Source organism: Hyposmocoma kahamanoa, unplaced genomic scaffold (assembly GCF_003589595.1).
Source record: "Hyposmocoma kahamanoa isolate Upper Pololo Valley unplaced genomic scaffold, ASM358959v1 100151, whole genome shotgun sequence".
NCBI classification, from domain to species: domain Eukaryota; kingdom Metazoa; phylum Arthropoda; class Insecta; order Lepidoptera; family Cosmopterigidae; genus Hyposmocoma; species Hyposmocoma kahamanoa.
Window position 1 is genome coordinate 17,920 of NW_020653246.1, and position 19,524 is coordinate 37,443.

The window sequence follows — 19,524 nt, forward strand, 5'->3', positions numbered from 1 at the left end:
TCGAACTGAATCTTCAACATAAGACTCAGCAACTGTGCTAGATCGCCAGCCACCATGACGCTTTAAAGTAAGCAAATCAGCTCCCGAGTCAGCTAGCAATGTAGCTGATGTTCTTCGGAAACTATGCCCAGTGTATAAATCCGGGTCGGGTAGATTTAAAAACTTGGCAATTTCTTTAGGCATTGCACCAAATTTATTAATGCCTATTGGCTGAGCCACGCATCTACCCTTCTGGTAGTTTTGAAAAAACCGATCGGATTTTGCCTTATCTGTCCTAAGCGCTTCGTACTTTTTTACTATGTCGTAAAATGGACCGTGAATGGCAAACGATCTCGGTACCTTATTTTTAGTGTTGTTAATTTTAATCAAAAGCATTTGGCCATGAGTTTCTACGTCTTTTGCCGTTACTTCGCTTAGTTCTTGGCGTCTACACGCGCCAGTGACACCAAATATCATTGCAACCTGTAAAGAAATTAAAAATATAGGTATTTTCGCAAATATAATACAAGAAAAATGAAAACATAAAAAAATTAAGGTTTAATACGATCAACTGACCTTTGTTGCTAAATACTGATAATCGGGGGCTTCTTTTAAAAACTTTTCGACGTCAGTTGGCGAAAGTACCTTCGATTTTCTTGCAACATACCCATCAGAGCGTCTCTTTAAAAATGCCGTCAGATTTGAATAGTTTTTTATGTCTATGTTATTCTTGTTCTTTACTGTGGTCTTTAACATAGAATAAATGCACCAGAGCGAGCTGGGCTTAAACCTATTCGCCAGTTCATTAAAATAGGCAAGAAAAACATTTTCTGAAAACGAAGACGCTTTTTTTGTTGGTTTTCCATTGTATAAAAGTTTCATATGCAGCCATGTATTTTTCTCTGGATTTCGAAGGTAATAAACTGTCACTTGCGTTTTGTGCCTCTGTGAGGATTTCGGGCGGTGTTAAATCCATCAAAATGTTTTCTTCCGTGCTTGAGCAGGACATTTTAAACACCTAGGTAATTATCTAACACACAGCGTATATAAATGTTTCGAACGTATCAATGGAAATTGGCGCGCAGAGTTATTTTTTCTGCGCCTGGCGCCGCGGCGCGGATATGCGCGCGCAGGTGCTTCGGCAATAATGAGACTTAGGTGAAATTCCTAAACAGCCAATGCGAAATAATATAAATATGTCCTTATTTCACTCAAATTCGTGTAAAATATTATCCAAAATAAGTAATTTTATTCAATTAAAGTTTTATAGGTGTATATTGTGTATGTTTTTCTATATTTATCACATCAAATAAGAAATATAAATTTATTAATAAAAATATTATTTGTAAGGTAAGACTACACAACCGTATTAAACAGAAATAAAAAAAAAACTGTGACCCCGTTTGTTTGGGATTACTGTCATTGTAATTTGAATCTTATAATATGTAGGTTAGAGCTGTTTTTTTAATAGACCAAGTTAATTTCAAAGACATAACCCGGATAATTTAAGAATGCATAGTTTTAATACATAGGCCTTGTTGTGAGATACATCTTAATCCGGTTAAGCCTATACTTATTACACACACGTTTTGTAATATAATTACAAACGCGTGTTCAATAGCTAGGTTTATGAGCCTAAAAGCGATACAATAAGAAGCCCGTTACGAGCAAATGTGTTGAAAAAATACTTACATAATTTAAAATTACTCTACATAGTATTAAAAAGGTTTTTAGACTTATAAGGAATTTAAAAAACAAACAAAGCCACGGAATTGATGAAATACCCGCAGTATTAATTAAAAAATGCGCAAACGAACTATGCTACCCTCTAACGACACTAATCAACCAATCGTTTACGGAAGGTACATTCCCAGACCAATTAAAAATTTCAATTATAAAACCTATACATAAAAAAGGTGACAAAACTGACCCTAGTATGTATCGACCCATAGCTCTTTTACCGGTAATTTCTAAAATTTTCGAAAAAGCAATGTCTAATAGATTAAATGAATTTTATGAAAAAATATAATATACTACACCCAAACCAACATGCATTTAGACGAAACAAATCTACAACATTAGCTGTATACAAATACATACAAGAGGCATTAACATATATAAATAAAAAGGATTACGCAGTAGGCATTTTACTGGATATGACGAAGGCGTATGATAAAGTTCGCTATGACATTCTCCTAAAAAAACTTTATGACAGTGGTGTTCGAGGTGATGCCTTTAGATGGTTATACTCCTACTTAGAAAATAGAATACAGTACGTACAAGTCGAGAGTCAAAACACAAATACGGGAGAAACAATTACATATAGATCAGATAAAATTTATATAAACTCATCGATTCCCCAGGGTAGTGTACTGGGATGTATTCTATTCATATTATATATAAATGACTTACCTAAACAGATACACACATCATGTACTTTATTTGCAGATGACATTTCTCTCCTCTTCAAGTATAACAAAAATGACAAAAACTTCCAGGTAAACTTTGAACAGACATTTAACAACGTAACGAACTGGCTTAATAAACATAACTTAGAAATAAATTATAATAAGACGAAAATTATAGAATTTAGTCCACGACAAAAATCAGAATTAGGATTAAATCTATGTGCAAATGGTAAAAATATAGAGAAAGTAACAAAATATAATTTTTTAGGAATAGAAATTGACTCGCATATTGATTGGAAATCACATGTAGAAAAAATTAAAATGAAAATGTCTCAATTCACCTTCGCTTTATACAAACTTAAATGTGTCACAAATGTAAAAACAGCATTATCAGCTTACTACGCGTATGCGTTTGCATGGTTAAACTACGGCTTGATACTGTGGGGGAACAGTACCCAGGTAAATGACCTCCTAATCTTACAAAAAAAATGTATACGTCTCATAATGAACATTAAACAGACGGAATCTTGTAGACCACATTTTAAAAAATTAAAAATACTAACCCTGCCCTCTATGTACATATTAGAAATTGCTAAATTTATTAGGAAAAACCGGGAATTATTTATTAATGCCGTACCCACTTCACTAAGACCCTCTAGATTTAAGAATACATTAAGCCTTCCGCAATGTACACTTAGCATGTATCAGAATAGTCCGTACTATAATGCTATAAAAATCCACAATAAACTACCCGAGCACATTAGAAGTGAAACTAATTATAGAATTTTCAATAACAAATTAAAAATATTGTTAATTGACAAATGTTATTATAATTTAAATGAATTTTATAATGACAAATTAATGTAATTTTGTAATTAAACTAAAATGTTATGATATTTTATGTATTTGACGAAGACCAATGATGAATACTGACATGTTATTTTAATCATGTAATTTTAAGTTATTATTTTGTTTTATATAAAATAGGGACCAAATGCCATACCCCCGCGGGGTGTCATAGCAATAAGATTTTTAATGGAAATATATTGTTGTGACTTGCATTTAAATAAATAAATAAATAAATAAAAAATCCCTAACGATTTTCTGGAAATTGCAGGCAAAATTTTTTTTTAATTCAGTCTTTCTACATTTTGAGAGCTCTTTACAAAAAACCAACTAATAGCCTAGTTAATTTTTCCATTTATTTTAGTACCACTAAAGGAATATCTTTGAATGGGACCTTTACTTACTTTTGATGTACTCCCTCTTAATACCTTTCCAGCAAAAATAATCATCGTAATCTGTTCACAAATATAGAACATATCGTTTAACATACACACACAAAAAAAGACAATCGATCTGAGAAACGTCCTTTTTTTGAAGGCATTTAAAAATATATCGCACTGCTATTATAATAGTGTTGTAACTCAAAACAAGTGAAATTCAAGATTATAGCTACTGAATGTAAAATTTGAATCTCTATACGTCAATATAACCGTCTTTAAAATGTCACGAAAAACAAATCAAATCATCATTTATTCATAAAATAATATACAAATTGTGTCTGAATGTCAACTTATAAGTAGATAATGAATTAATTAAGCAATTTACAATGTCATAACAATAAAAATAATAATAATAATTTACAGCAATGTTAATTAATTTAAAACTTAAAATTCTAAAATTCTTGAATTGAGTAGCAGCATTTTTCCAATAATAAAGATCTCAATTTTTGTTTAAAAATATTTATGTCATTCATTATTTTAAGGTCCACGGGTAATTTATTAAACAATTTCACAGACTGATACTGGGGGCAGTGCGTCACAATATTTAATTTGGGATCAATAATATGTTTCAAATCTTTCCTCCTAGTAGTTTCTCGTTCACTTTGCTCTACATTTGATTCAAAGTTCATTCTCCTTTTTAAAAGTCCCGTTAGTAACACCATGATGTATAAGCTAGGTACAGTAAGTATACCCAAACTCCTGAAATGTTGCTGACATGACTCCCAAGGGGGAATTCGTACCATAGTGCGAATAGCCCTTTTTTGCAAAGCAAAAGCGCCCTCTGCATTGTATTTGTAACTGTTACCCCATAATGCAATGCTATAACGAATTTTTGATTCAATCAAAGCATGATAGACCGACTTTAATTGTTCTCTAGTAAGCACTTCTCTCAAACTACGCAAGGCATAACAGGCAGAACTGATAGAATTCTCCAACGATATGAGCTCATGTTTCCAATTTAAAGCGTTATCAATATGAATCCCGAGAAACTTTACTACATCTTTAATTTCTATATGTCTACCATTCAACTGAACATCCAAGGTATCCCTGTTTCGTGCAGTGGTTTTAAATAATACAATATTCGTTTTTGATGGATTAATTTGTAATACATTAGCTCTGAACCAGTTGTCAAAAGCATTAAGTGTGTTATTTACGTGGTGATTCAATTGGCTGTTATCCTTGCAGGATATAATTGCATTAGTATCGTCAGCAAAATTAATTATAAATAGTCTTATACTAGCGTCAAAGTTATATATGTAGTTTATAAGGTCATTTATAAATATGATAAAAAATATTGGTCCTAATACTGATCCCTGTGGGACTCCCCTCGTCACTTTTACAATTTTTGATGTTTGCACTAGTTGATTACCATCAGCAGTAACGTCTTTTATCTCTACAAATTGTTTTCGGTTGCCTAAATAAGATTTCAAAAGTTCAAGATTATTATTTCTGACGCCATAATGCTCCAATTTAGCGATTAATAAATCGTGATTCACTGAGTCAAAAGCTGCACTTAAATCAAGAAAAAGACCGGCTACTTTCTGCTTCTTGTTGATTTCTCTCATTATATCACTAATTAAAGTGTCTATAGCGTCACTAGCCCCGATACCATCTCGATATCCAAATTGTCTAGGGTGTAGTACTGAGTATCGAGTAAAATGTGAAACTAGCCGAGCTTTGATTATCTTTTCAAATATTTTGGAAAGAGTTGGAAGAAGAGAGATAGGTCTAAAATTCTTAGGATCCGTTTTTGGGCCTTTTTTATGCACAGGAATTATTTTAGCTAACTTTAACTGTTCAGGAAAAACACTTTCCTTCAAGCATAGTTATAAAAGTATGCTAATGGTTCCGCAAGAAGATCAATATTTTCTTTAATTAGGGTTATGGGAATTTCATCATAGCCGCTCGAATTTTTTGCTTTCATTTTGTTGACTATTCTATGCACTTCACTACCGTCAGTCATGCAGGACTCCATATTGTATTCCACGCGTCTTGTGCTGTCATGTAATATTGTTAGGGCAGTATCTAATTTGGACTGAACTGAATTTTTCCCATGATCAAAATTGTCACTAAAGATCATAGCAATCTCTTTTGAGTCTTGAATAATTTTATTATCTATTTTAAGTACAAAGTTTTCTGGGACTGTTTTTTTATTTCTGTTAGTGTGCTTGTTTACTGTTTGCCATATGCCTTTAGAACAATTTACATTCATATTTATTTTGGATTGTACTGAGAAACGCCGAGCCCATCGTAAAACTTTTCTGTAAATACTTAAATATCTATGCCTATAGTTCGTTACAGACTCGTGATTTTTAATTGTATTGCTACCTAAAAACCTCTTCATTTTGCTTGATATTTTAACACCTTTTGTCAGCCATCCTATTTTATTATGTTTGTAGAGGTTAAGTTTTTTCTTAGTTTTTTTAAAACTGTTACAAAAGATTCCAGTAAATGCCTGCAAAAACGAGTTTACACCATGTGTATACCAATTCTCTTCTAATATTCTATTTCGAAAATTTTCTTTGTTCCTTTTATTGAACTTTCTTCTTTTAACAACCATAGCTGGCTCTAAATATTTTTTTCCCATTTTTTTTCTCCATTAGAATTGAAGTCAATAAGGCAGCATGTCCGTCTGAGTGCCCGTTATGGTCAACCTCAACTCTAAAAATTTCACTTAGCTGCATATTTGTTAAAATATTATCAATGGATGACTGCGTTTCATTGCGCTGGAATGTAACCGAATTCACAAGATGTCTAAAGTTGTAACTCTTAAGTAAATTGCAAAAATATCTTTTATGTTTCTCGTCTTTGTTGTCAAGCATGTTGACATTAAAATCACCACATATTATAACTTTTTTGTTAGAACAATGCTGCAACAACAATTCAAGTCTTTCTACAAATATGTCAAAGCAATTTTGGTAACAACAAAAAATAAGAATATTAGAGATCAAGTCTTTCACTCCACATACTTCAAGACAGTCAACTCTACTAAATCTTTTACAGTCAATTATTTCAACTTTCCTACCCTTCTGAAGTAAAATCAAAGCTCCCCCTCTTATTTTTTGCTTTCTGGCAAAATATGTACATAACTCATAATTTTCAAAATGTAAAAAATGTATTGTCCTCTCATTCAAAAAATGTTCACATAGACATATAACGTTTTGTCTCTGTTCTAATTCCTCTAGGTATATTTCATATTGATCTCGTCTCTTAGTTATACCACACACATTTTGAAACAATATATTTAAAGTGGGATTTTTTAGATCATTATTATAATTTTGATAAGTATTTGATCTATATAATGGAAAATTCTCATTTACCGAAACATTAGTCAAGAAAAAACTTTTTTTCTGTTTGTGTGTGTATACTTTTCACTGTCTTTGTAGAATTAATTTGTTGGTTGTTCTTATAGTTAAGTAACATAATGTCTAAACCAATCCACCTACAAGTGTTAAATCTATCTATAACATTATTGTTGCGAAAACTTAGGTCAAAACAACGTACATTAGACATATTTAAGCACCTATTTACCATCAGTTCATTTAATTTATATACATTGAAACATTGATTATTATAAATTTTCCCTATTAGCACATTAGTATTTAGTAATGATTTGAAGCAATGATCTAGGGCATTCTTAAAACAGTTTAAATCTTTGTCATGAGTACCAGCTAATACTATTACATAATCCTTTTTTGTAAATTCGTTATGACATAGCTCAATATTATTATTTTCATTGGTGACAATTTGACTAAGGGATGCATAAGGTCTCAAGACGGAAGTTATTGTGTAATCTTCACCAAGAATATTCTCTAGCATGTTTCTGAATGCACGACCAGTCTCATCAGCCAACAGAAGAATCCTTTTTTTACGAATTGACAATTTAAATGACGAAATCTCTTCTTTATCTTCCGTTAGGGATGGGGAATGGTTTATTTCCCTCTCTCCATCCTCCTGTCCGTTAGATAAAGGAACGTCCTGTAGCTCTATGCTTACTGCTGGTGACCTACTTATGTCGTCTGTGGGCATCGTAATAATATTTGAAATATTAATCGAACGAGTTTCTTGTTCTCTGTAATCTTTTGATAAATCTGCAAAATCCAGTACTGTTTTAGTAATTTGTTTTTTTTGTCTATTCTTTTTGCACTGTATCCTAGACTTCGGCGAAGCCTTGCTTAATGTGCTAAGACAATTCACTTTCAGTTTTTGGCTGCTTAGTTGCTTTTGAAGTGCATAATTTTCTGACAACAGATTGTCAATTTCCTGCTCGGCTGACTCCAGTTTACTACAAAGTGTATTGATTTTATGTTGAAGTTCTTCAATCTCCTGGGTTTTGTCATGATTCAGTTTCTCAGGAAGGCTTCTATTTAATTCTAAATTATGTAGTAGAACTGTGTCACCAATTTCCTCACTTTCTGATAGTGAGCCGAACGAGTTTTCGGTAGAAATATTTATGACCAATTTATTCTTTGTCCGAGTGGTTATATTATTGTTAGGTGTGGAGTTTTCCATATTTGCACTTGAAGCCGAATAGCAGCGATCACATTTCCATTTTTTTTTATGATCAGTTGTCATAATGCGGAATCTCGGAGACGATACAGTTGTGCACGTTACGTGATAAGAACAGCTGCAAAATGTACAGTTTAGGATGTGCCTGTCTTTTATATCAAGATTACATTTTTCGCATTTTTTGAGGGCCATATTTGGTCTTGACCAACCTTATATAGCTAGATTGTACTACTTACTCCCTCTAGTGAGTACTGGAGAAGCTATTAGATGTAGCTGCTTAATTACCGCAACTTTCACTAGATGGCGCCTCAGTTTTTTTTTTTCTAATTCTTTTGTTGCCCAGTGGGTTTGAACTCGATGTAGTTGACAGAACTTGTAGTAAGACCACTAAACCACTAAACCACCATGCACTTGACGTCACAGATGCAAATTATGAATAGCTTTTTTCTTTTAAGTTGTTCGTAGAATGTGATACTTCTGAGTAGGTAGTCCGAAGTTCAATTCATTTAAAATGGGCCAAATATTTACAACGGCTTTCCTGATCACAAATTTTGAAAATACAACTATGTTCCAAAACAATATTACTTTCTATGAGTCTAGTTCTGTTACTGAGTTATCAACTTGTTTTAATGAGTATTCACTTACTTAATATATTTGTAGTATAGATAGACTATATTTATAGTCTAACTGCAACATGTGGTGCGTATTGCTTGGTTAGCATTTAAGTTTACATTTTATTTTATATTGTATTATTTACTTACTTATATTCTGGAGACCGAACAATAAACATGTCTCTTTAAATCAACGTATTTCACTCTACCATCTACGTCCATCCTTTTTAATAATATGAGATGGCGACCCATACCAGCGAACTTATCTTTTGTGAAGAACAGTTAATTTGAACAACATAACAATGAAGATTTCAAGACAGAAAATTTAATATCAAGAAAGAAAAAAGAAGATCAATTTATAGAAGATCAAGAAGAAAAACTATAGAAGAAAACTAATTGAAGCAAAATTATATTGAAGAATAGATTATAGAAGAAAAGAATAGAAGACAAATTATAGAAGAAAAATCATGAAAGAAAAATTATAGAAGAAACATTACAGAAGATTAAAATGGAAAAAAAAGAAGAGTTAACGTTATAGAAGACTGCAAGAAAGAAGAAAGAAGCGTACGCGCGGTGTCCAGGGTAATCCCGGCCCACGAAGTCCAGGGTATAGCCCGGCCCATGTAGCAGCGGTGTCCAGGGTAATCCCGGCCCACGGAGTCCAGGGTATAGCCCGGCCCACCCATCAGTGATGCGGCATGCAGCACTACGACGGAGCGCATCGTGTCATCAACCACGGAGTCGGCAAGGACCACGTCAAGCGTCTTCATGAGTCATCTTTACTTTCGTGCGGTTCAACATACGTCCGGAGTGAATTATGTTATAATGTAAGTTAGAATATTCTTTTATTATTTTGTAGGTATACAGTAGGTATACAAAGTCGAGTTTAATTTTATGTATGTCTGAGCAATTAAAGGAGATTCATATTAAGTTGGATCATTTAAGAGAATATTTGTGTAAAATCGGTCCAGAGAGACGTAAAAAAGATATTGCTTATAAGAAATTAGAAGAAGCTACTAGCTATTATGAACGTTGGAAGATATTGTGTCTCAATTAAATAAAGAGGTCGACGAACAAAAGCCAAGCTCAGAAGCTTTTCAATATTTTCAACATTTAATTAGCGAAATCAAGAGTATATTATAAGAAAATTAAATTATTATTAGCACACGTAGATTCAGGGACTCAAACAACAATGGCGAGTTCGTTTGATATAAAAACCGCCATTTCCCTGTTACCGGTGATGAACGGTCAAGATCTCGTTACTAAACAATTAATTGATAGCATTTTATTATACAGTTCTTTAATAAATAACAGTACACAGACTCAATTGATCGAATTTGTATTAAAAACTCGACTATCACCTAGTGCTAAATTAAGGTTAAAAAGCACGTACTCTACTGTGAAAGATTTAGTACAGGATATTAGGAAGTTTTTGTTGCCTAAAAAATCAACAGAAGCTTTACAAACACAGCTTTTCAGAGCAAAACAGGGACGTAGATCGATAGAGGCATTTGGGACGGAGCTAGAGGAGTTGTTTGTAAATTTGACATTAGCTCAGTCCGATGAGGATAGCGCTAAATTTGACATATTGCGTCCTCTTAACGAGAAAACTGCGATCAAACGATTCGCAGATGGGCTCTCCGACTCAAGGTTGAGCACCATTGTAGCTTCACGGCAGCTCACATCGCTTCCCGAAGCTATTAGGGTAGCTGGTGATGAAAGTATAATGTCGTCACAGCAGTCAGAGCAGGTTATGCAGTTTAGGCCGATTGCCTATAATCGCGGATTTTCACAAGGTTCTTACAAACGCAGTTCTTATGGCCGAACAAATACTTCCAGTTACCATAACGGTCACAAGAATTCAAGATATAAAAATAATGCAAATAATTATAATAGAAATCATGGTAACGAAGGTCAAAGAAGTACCTTTGTAAATTCCAGGCATAGAAGTAAAGACACACGTGACTCGCGTCAGCAGTCACGCGGTGGCCGCGCTCACTTTTCACGGGTTCAGCATAACGTGCATGAGATAGTGACTCAGGAAGGTTTGCGAAATACTGAGAATAGCAAATTTTTTCGTGCCTAAACAGTGCACTCATAATATTTTTAGTTACAATAATTTCTTTACAGTAATGTCATATTTAGGAAATAATGAGAAATTGAACTTGTTAATTGATAGTGGAGCCAGCTTATGCGTAATAAAATATGAACGACTAGCACATAATATTGAGTTACTTAAGTTGATTAGGAAAGATAGTATTTTAATTAAGGGGATAAGTGGTAATTTAGAATCAGAAGGTTATATTTACTTAGATATAAAACTTGAAGGGGTAATTTTTAAACAAAAGTTCTATGTTTTCAAGAACTTAGCTTGCGCCGCAGACGGGATACTCGGCCAAGATTTTTTCCAAAAGTATAACGCAGTGTTGAGTTACAAAGATGGTACCTTGAGTTTGGAAAACCAAGACCACTGCGTAACTGTTCAGTTTGATAAAAATCAAATAATAATTCCTCCACGATGTGAAGTAATTCGACACGTACCTACGGCACACATCAGTGAATGCGTTGTCTTAGCAAAACAAGTACATAAAGGTGTGTACACAGCGGGAGTAATTGTGAAACCAAAGTATGGACTTATTCCAATTCGCATGCTCAATACGACTGACAAACCAGTCAGAGTAGATATTAAAGATGTAGATATTCATAGTTTAAACTATTATAACGTATACCAATTTGATGATGAGAAGATATCGCCAGATAGAATCAGACAACTTTTTAATTTACTTGACTTGCCTTCTTATTTAAATGAAGAGGAGCAGATAAGTATAGAAAACGTGTGCGCTAAATACGCCGACGTTTTTCATTTACCAGGCGATACATTGTCTACTACCAACTTATATGAACATTCCATAAAATTAAAAGACAATACTTCACCAGTGTATACCAAGCCTTATAGGCTACCTAAGGCACTTAAAGGTGAAATACAGAAACAAGTAGACGATATGCTAAAAAATGATATTATTGAGGAAACCACATCAGAGTGGTCAAGTCCAGTTTTGTTAGTTCCCAAAAAGACAGATAGATCAGGAGAGAAAAAATGGAGATTAGTTGTGGATTATCGTCACTTAAACAACGTAATACAGGACGATAAATTCCCTTTACCGAATATAACTGACATTTTAGATTCTTTGGCAAATAATGTATATTTTTCTAAATTAGATTTATCGCAAGGTTATTATCAGTTGTCCTTAGAAAAACAATCTAGGAAATATACAGCTTTTACAACTGACAAACAATATCAAATGAAGAGATGCCCGATGGGATTAAAAACATCTCCTAGTTCTTTCACACGACTGATGACTATAGCCATGACGGGTTTGAACTATCAGGCATGTCTAATTTATTTAGATGACTGTATTGTAGTTGGTAATAGTCTTGAAACCCATAACAAAAATTTAGTTAAAGTACTGGAAAGATTTAGACAAGTTAACTTGAAATTAAACCCATTAAAGTGTGAATTTTTGCAAAAAGAAATTATTTATTTAGGCCACAAAATAACTTCAGATGGAATTTTTCCCGACCCATCGAAAATAGATGTTTTACAGAAATATCCTGTTCCAACATGTGTAGATGATATTAAACGATTTGTAGCGTTTGCTAACTATTACAGGAGATTTATACCTAATTTCGCAGAAATAGCACATCCACTTAATGCATTATGTAAGAAAAATGTCTCTTTTAACTGGTCAACTGAATGTGAAAAGGCTTTCCAAAAACTTAAAGAAATCCTACTTAGTCCTACCATCTTAGATTATCCAGACTTCTCAGAAGGTAATACGTTTGTTTTACAAACAGACGCATCAAAGCTAGGTTTAGGCGCCGTTTTGTCTAATAGTAATGGCAAGGTAGTAGCGTACGCAAGTCGTAATCTAAGACCAGCTGAAACACGATACCCAGTCATCGAACTCGAACTACTGGCTATTGTGTGGGCTGTGCGTCATTTTAGGCCCTATTTGTATGGCAAGAAGTTTCAAATAAAAACTGACCACAGGCCTTTGATTTATTTATTTAATATGACCGATCCATCAAGCCGTTTAACAAAGTTTAGACTCTATTTGGAAGAGTATGATTTTGATATCAGTTATGTTCCGGGACGGCACAACGCAGCTGCAGATGCATTGAGCCGCATACCGATGAACTCTAAGGAATTGAAAGATATGCATGAGCATGTTGTATCGGTCATGACAAGAGCACAAGCTCGAAAACTTAATAATGACAATATTATTGACTTGACCCGTGAGAATCACACCGCTTCTAAGCTTGATCAACCTAAAGTAGTGGAAATTCTCAAACGACCGACTGACAGCGTAGAACTAATATTAAGCGCAAATAAGACTGCAATGAAGCAGATAGTGAATTTACAGAACTTGTATAGTAAAAATGGTTCTTTTGTTTTTGTGCCCGATAAATCGGCTATTTATGTAATGTCTCGATCGTTATCTACCGTAAGTGTGTTAGCGAGAGAATTACAAGATTTTTGTAAAGAAATAAAATTAAACGAGCTCGTTATTATAAAAAGAAAGCGCGATAAAGATTTTATAAATATATTATTAAAGGAAATTAATAAGCTAAGTGATTTTCCTAAGGTATTAGTATTGAATGACGTAGTAACAGTAACTGAAAAAGATACTAAAATTGTAATATTGAATGACTTTCATCTATTACCCACCAGTGGCCACGCGGGGGTAAATAGGATGCTGAATAATATTAAGAAATATTACTACTGGCCAGGAATTACTAATGATGTCACAGAATTCGTAAGAAAATGTAAGAGTTGTCAAATTCAGAAACACTCGAACAGGCATACTAGGGAACCGATGGTTATTACAACTACTCCTAGTACAGCGTTTGAAAGGGTTAGTTTAGATTTAATGGGACCTTTAGATATTGATAATTATAATAGTAAATATATTTTAACTCTGCAATGTAACTTTACTAAATATGTAGAAGCGTATCCGCTAGAAAAAAAGGATACAGTGTCAGTTGCTAGTTTGTTTGTAAATAATTTTATATTGAGATATGGTATCCCAAAAGAGATAATTACGGACCAAGGCACAGAGTTCATGTCGTCAGTTATGGTTGAAGTATGTGAATTATTAAAAATTAACAAACTTCACTCGACCGCGTATCACCACGAAACTATAGGTTCGTTAGAGAACACACATAAAAGTTTAGGAGCGTTTCTTAGGATACAGTGTAGTAATAATTCGACTGACTGGAGCACTTGGCTACCATTTTGGTGTTTTTCATATAATACAACCGTGCATACCGAGACACAATACACTCCATACGAACTAGTGTTTGGAAAACTTTGTAATCTGCCAAATAATTTGTTGTGTTCTGATGTTGAACCTTTATATAATCCTGATGCTTATCCTTTACTACTAAGATACAGGTTACAACGAGCACACGCCGACGCTAGAAATAATTTATTAGATGGGAAAAGTTTAAGAAAGATAAATTACGATAAACATATAAATACTGTAAAATATAAGAAAGATGATTTTATTTTGTTGAAAAACCAAGTAGGGAGTAAATTAGATAACATTTATTTAGGACCATATATTGTTATTGAAGATTTGTCACCAAATGTAAAAATTTTGAAAGATGGCAAAGAATATATAACACATAAGAATAATACTAAATTGTTTGTAAATTAATTAGTAAACGTTTGTTGGACTGTTAAGTAATTATTAAGAATTTCTTGTAATTAAGTTTAAAAAAAATGTGTTTTAACAAGTAACAAGCAACACATTTTTTTTCTCTGGAACCCCTATAATGTAGTATAGATAGACTATATTTATAGTCTAACTGCAACATGTGGTGCGTATTGCTTGGTTAGCATTTAAGTTTACATTTTATTTTATATTGTATTATTTACTTACTTATATTCTGGAGACCGAACAATAAACATGTCTCTTTAAATCAACGTATTTCACTCTACCATCTACGTCCATCCTTTTTAATAATATGAGATATTTGTATTTTCATGTTCCAGCACAGATTTAGCACTATAATAATTTTCTACACTATTTAAACACGATTTTATTCACAAACGATTATTGTCCATATTTGTGGTAGTAATTAACGTTTTGTTACACTTTTCACAAAGAACTGGTCACTTATATTATATTTATTAAAATTAATAATGAAACAGTGTGTTAACTCCTAGTGGCGCCCTCTGGTCATCTCTATGAAAGATGTCTTTACTTAAATCAAAATGAGAAACTTTTTGTGGCGAGTTCTGGTGAAAACTATCCTTACTTAAAAATATTAAATAATTTTCTCGCTATTATTTTTCAACCAAAATAGGAATTTGTTTAGATGTCTGCAATAAATTTTAAGCTGTACATAAATTTTAATAATATTTCACGAGAAGTGAGTAATTAGTTTTTCATCAATTATCAAAAAATACACTTTTTGAGTTAATATACTATTGAATTAACAGTGCGATATATTATTCACTTTATACCTTCTAAACTTATGTTCTTCTCAGGAACCATCGGGCACAATAGTGCAACCTACCTGTCGAGCTCCAAACTACTACCACTCCGGACTCCTGGGCTTCATGAAATGCGTGAACGGCAACTGGGACCACGTCGCCACTTGCACACCAGGTTTGATTAAAAATGGTGTCAATATCACGATTCTTATAACGGACAAACTTGAAGTTCTTGTCAATAATTTGATTTACTATGAGCCTTTATTTCCTAATCCTCGCGATAAAAATGTACCTAACACGAATGATGATGAAGGCAATGATGAAATAGATCCTGGTGATTGGAGAATTGGTAATGGGGAGGTAAAGTTAAATGTCGGCAAATACAGTGTAGAAGTTAAATTTAATAGGAACCGCGGAGTTGCTCTTGAGAAGAAGACCCAGAGATAGTATTACCGATATCAAAATTAAAGTTTCGTAATCGAGCCTATACGCAATATCAATAAAATATGCAACAAACTGCCTGAGCATATAAAACAACCATCTAAAGCAAATAAATTCAATTGTAAATCAAAAACACACTAAGAAAAGCTACGAAAGGCACATTAAAACGTCATAACGGAATAATGCATCTCTATAAAGGCGCCCGTCCATTGGGTCACTAGTGGCGGCCACCAAACGCGAACACGTTTTATATTGCATCGGCGCCAACTAAGCGTTTGAATGACCACGACCACGAGTGGCCCGCGCTACTTACGTCGAGTGATATTTACTCGTTCATAGTCGCCGGCTTCCCCCCGTCCGTCAGTGGTGCCGTTTTAAGCGACTTAGTCGCGAGATCTAGGGAATTCTATCAATTTACATTGATAGGCAATAATTGGTTTTAGCAAGACAAATATTTAGCAACATATAGCAACTGTTTGATCAGTGTTATTTTTTTAAATATAAAAATCGTGACCTGTCAAAGTAAAATCTAAAGTTTAAAATGAAGTTATATTCGTAAGTCCTATTTTCTTTGTCTAATGCTGGGAATTTGGGAAAATGGACGATTTCTAGCCACACTAGTGGCCGCAATCGGTGGCCGCCTCTGGTGGCTTGACCGCGGCTGGTGGTACCGTGGGCAGGGGCATATATAAATAAGTAATGTAAACACAGCCAAAGAAATCGTTTTGGCCGCAGCTAAAGCAGCTTCAGGTGGAGTAGGTGTTCTGTTTTTGAAAATAATGCTACCATGCATCTAGCCTTTTAAAAAAGTTATAGTTTGTATATTGAGTGCGGTAGATAAGGAATTACTAACGAGAGTGTATTAGGCGATTATCACACTGCTCGGCACCACGCAACGGTGCGGCGGAGACGCAATGCGTCAACACACACACAGGGATCGCTCCCTCTAAAGACGAGCAGGTACAAGTCTATTGTGCAGTGCAGTTTGCCTTACCACAAAAGTAGAAAGACATAGTGCCATACCCTGTGTCTCGCTGCGCTTCTTCGCGCGAGGGCGCGTGATAAGTGTTGTCAGTGTTGTTGCACGGCGCGAGTTTTTTATGCAAACTAAGATACTTTGGTACAATGTTGAAAAAATGCTGCACCGCACACCGTTGCACGGCGTGGAGCAGTGTGAAAGAGGCCTTAAAAGAGTCTTTAATAACTAAAGCTTTGTAATCTTCTAATGTTTGTTTTACATAATGATGTGATGGCCAGCTATTTTTCCATAGATAATACGTATATAACTCATAACTAAAATGTTGCAAAAGGCAAACACGCATATAGCCGTGTTGTATTTGATATAAAATAAATAATGTCATAATAGTATATATATGGCAGAATTTGGATTTACAAAATGAATTTAGTAAGAGCACACACACGGCGTATTGTATACGCGCCGACGACGCGCGTCATCTGCGCGTATACGCGCAGACGCGCTATGGCCACGCGTATGTATCGCGCAATTTTGTTAGGAGATAGTTTTAATTTTAGTTTATTAATTTCAGTTCGTTTTTTAAATGAAGCAACTACATGAAATTCTAAGTGTAAACTCCATGGAATATACTTGGTACTTGGTGCAACGGGCTGGTATCCGCAACTCGACGACAAGGCGCCTATTTTGCGTGTGGTGCAGGGTCCTACTCGTGCCACCCAAGCTCTTCCAGGAATCTCAGCAGCCTCCTTGGTTTGCTGAAGACTTCGGGGAGCGACCTTGACACTCCAAGGTACTTCGCCCTGTAGTTGGCCACGCCGGAGCACTGAAGTAGGATGTGTGCAGCCGTTTCCTCCCCCTCCATGCACGCTCTGCATAGAGGGCTGTCTGTGATACCTAAATTGAAAAGGTGTTTATTGTATGGACCATGACCCGTTAGGGCGGCAGTTAGAGTGCGAAGCTCTTGCCTTTTAAGTTTAATTAATATGTCTATCTCGCATTGAGCGTTGGGAGTTCTTCCCTCGCCTGTCTACAAACCGTAAGGGTGGTCCATGTATTATTATGTGAAGATTTTGTACCTTTGTGTATAGTTGTTCTGGACTATTGGTAGGGGAGGGACACTATCGGTTCTGGTCCTACAGCGTCCGTCTCCGACCCTTTCCTGGCTAGTTCATCTGCTGCGTCATTGCCACGTGAGCCGCTGTGTCCTTTAATCCACTGAAGAGTTACGTGGTTTTGTATACATACATACCTCCATGAGTGCTTGATGGCATTCGTAAATGAGCCCTGAGTTTATGTCATAGTGCTTGAAGTACTGACATACTGTCGGAGAGTATTCGAATGGAGTAGTTCTTTACTCTTCTCGCTATGATTGCTTCTGCCGCCAACTTGATGCCCATGCATTCAGCCTGGAGTACTGTGTTGTGGTCACCAAGCGGTGCTGATATCCTGATATTGAGGTCTTCTGAGAATACCCCAGTACCTGTTCCTGAATGAATTTATTGTATGGCACTTTTGAGTTTCCCCTCCAGTACCGCCGGTTTTGGGTTTTGGGTATTAATTTTTAACAAAGAACGATCATTGGTATCCATGTTGTTATGTTTTTAGATTCACTCTCCTGACTTCCCACCCACCACGGAGCCCGCACCTTTGGGTATGTCCCATTCGGGACACCAGGATTGTCAGGAGAGTATAGGTGCAGGAGTTAGGAGCTCACTGCGCGACAATGGGGGGCTCGAAATGTGCGGCTGGCTGACCTGATCAAAGCCAGCCAGGTGTTCCGCACATACTCACCCCGTCAGCATTGCCGCGTCCGTCTCCCCCGCACCTCGCCTGTGGCCCTCTGACGGGACACAATGCCATTTCCCTGTGTTGGCTAATCACAGGGCTACCGTTTAGCAGGAACACCCCGCTCGGGCTCAACCCCCCAGGATTCCTTCATCCCGTAATGCGTACAGTGCTCAACTGCGTAGGCATTAACGCAGGAGGGTGTAAGTTTAGACTGCCCACCACGTGCCATGGTCCACCCCCAGAAACGCATGGCCGGACCGTGTTGATCGCTTCGCGCTCTCACTGACAATTCTCAGACTGAAGCCGGGAGTTGTCAGTGTTGGCCCCAGGGTGTACCGGCTACATCCTTGGGCGTTCTGTGACAACATGTTATCACAGACTGCTCAAGGACTTCGCACACGTGGAGGTGGAACAACTAACACACCCTTAAGTGGAATATAATATAAGCTTCTTGCTTGCAACGCGATGTTTGCGCGCGTTTGATCCGATACATTACAGCGCGTCTGCAGTGCGTATACGCGTAGATGACGCGCGTTTATGGCGCCGTAGATGGCGCTCGTTTACGCGCGTCGTCGACGCGTGTAACAAACGCCGTGTGCATATACTCTAAAATGTAGTTGAATTGCAAATGTTTAGGGTTTTATATACTTCAAGCTTACAGGTATACGAAATACATTAAGATTTTTCGAGCATAAAACTTTTTATTTAATTTTGACGTATAAGAAAAGTACAACGCAATTAAATAAAAAAACTAATGGAGTAATGTAATGACAAAGCCCGTGGGCTTCATTTACGACATTACGGTCGACTGTGCCTGCATGCTATGACATAGTTTACGAGTCTGAAACATCAACTTCCGAGAACCAAAAGTAGCAATTGACTTTCTTACTAGGATATATTATATTATTTTGCATCTGAAACAGCTTTTTTTTAGTAACTGCAAAAGGATTATTTTAAGGTTTTAATCAACTTATTGGTAAAACAAAACACGATAGGTGAAACGAAAAGAATTAAATTAAATAAC

At 35.4% G+C, this 19,524-nt stretch overlaps 1 protein-coding gene across 1 annotated transcript in view; it reads left to right on the forward strand.

Moving 5' to 3' along the window:
- Positions 1–15,857, forward strand: part of LOC113229442 (vitellogenin receptor-like) — a gene marked incomplete at its 5' end in the record, with an annotated part of 29,196 nt that extends 13,339 nt beyond the window's left edge. Inside the window, one exon of the mRNA XM_026463033.1 lies at positions 15,350–15,857. Coding sequence (XP_026318818.1) covers positions 15,350–15,742 — 393 coding nt within the window. The remainder of the gene's footprint in view (positions 1–15,349) is intronic.
- Positions 15,858–19,524: the final 3,667 nt, after the last annotated feature.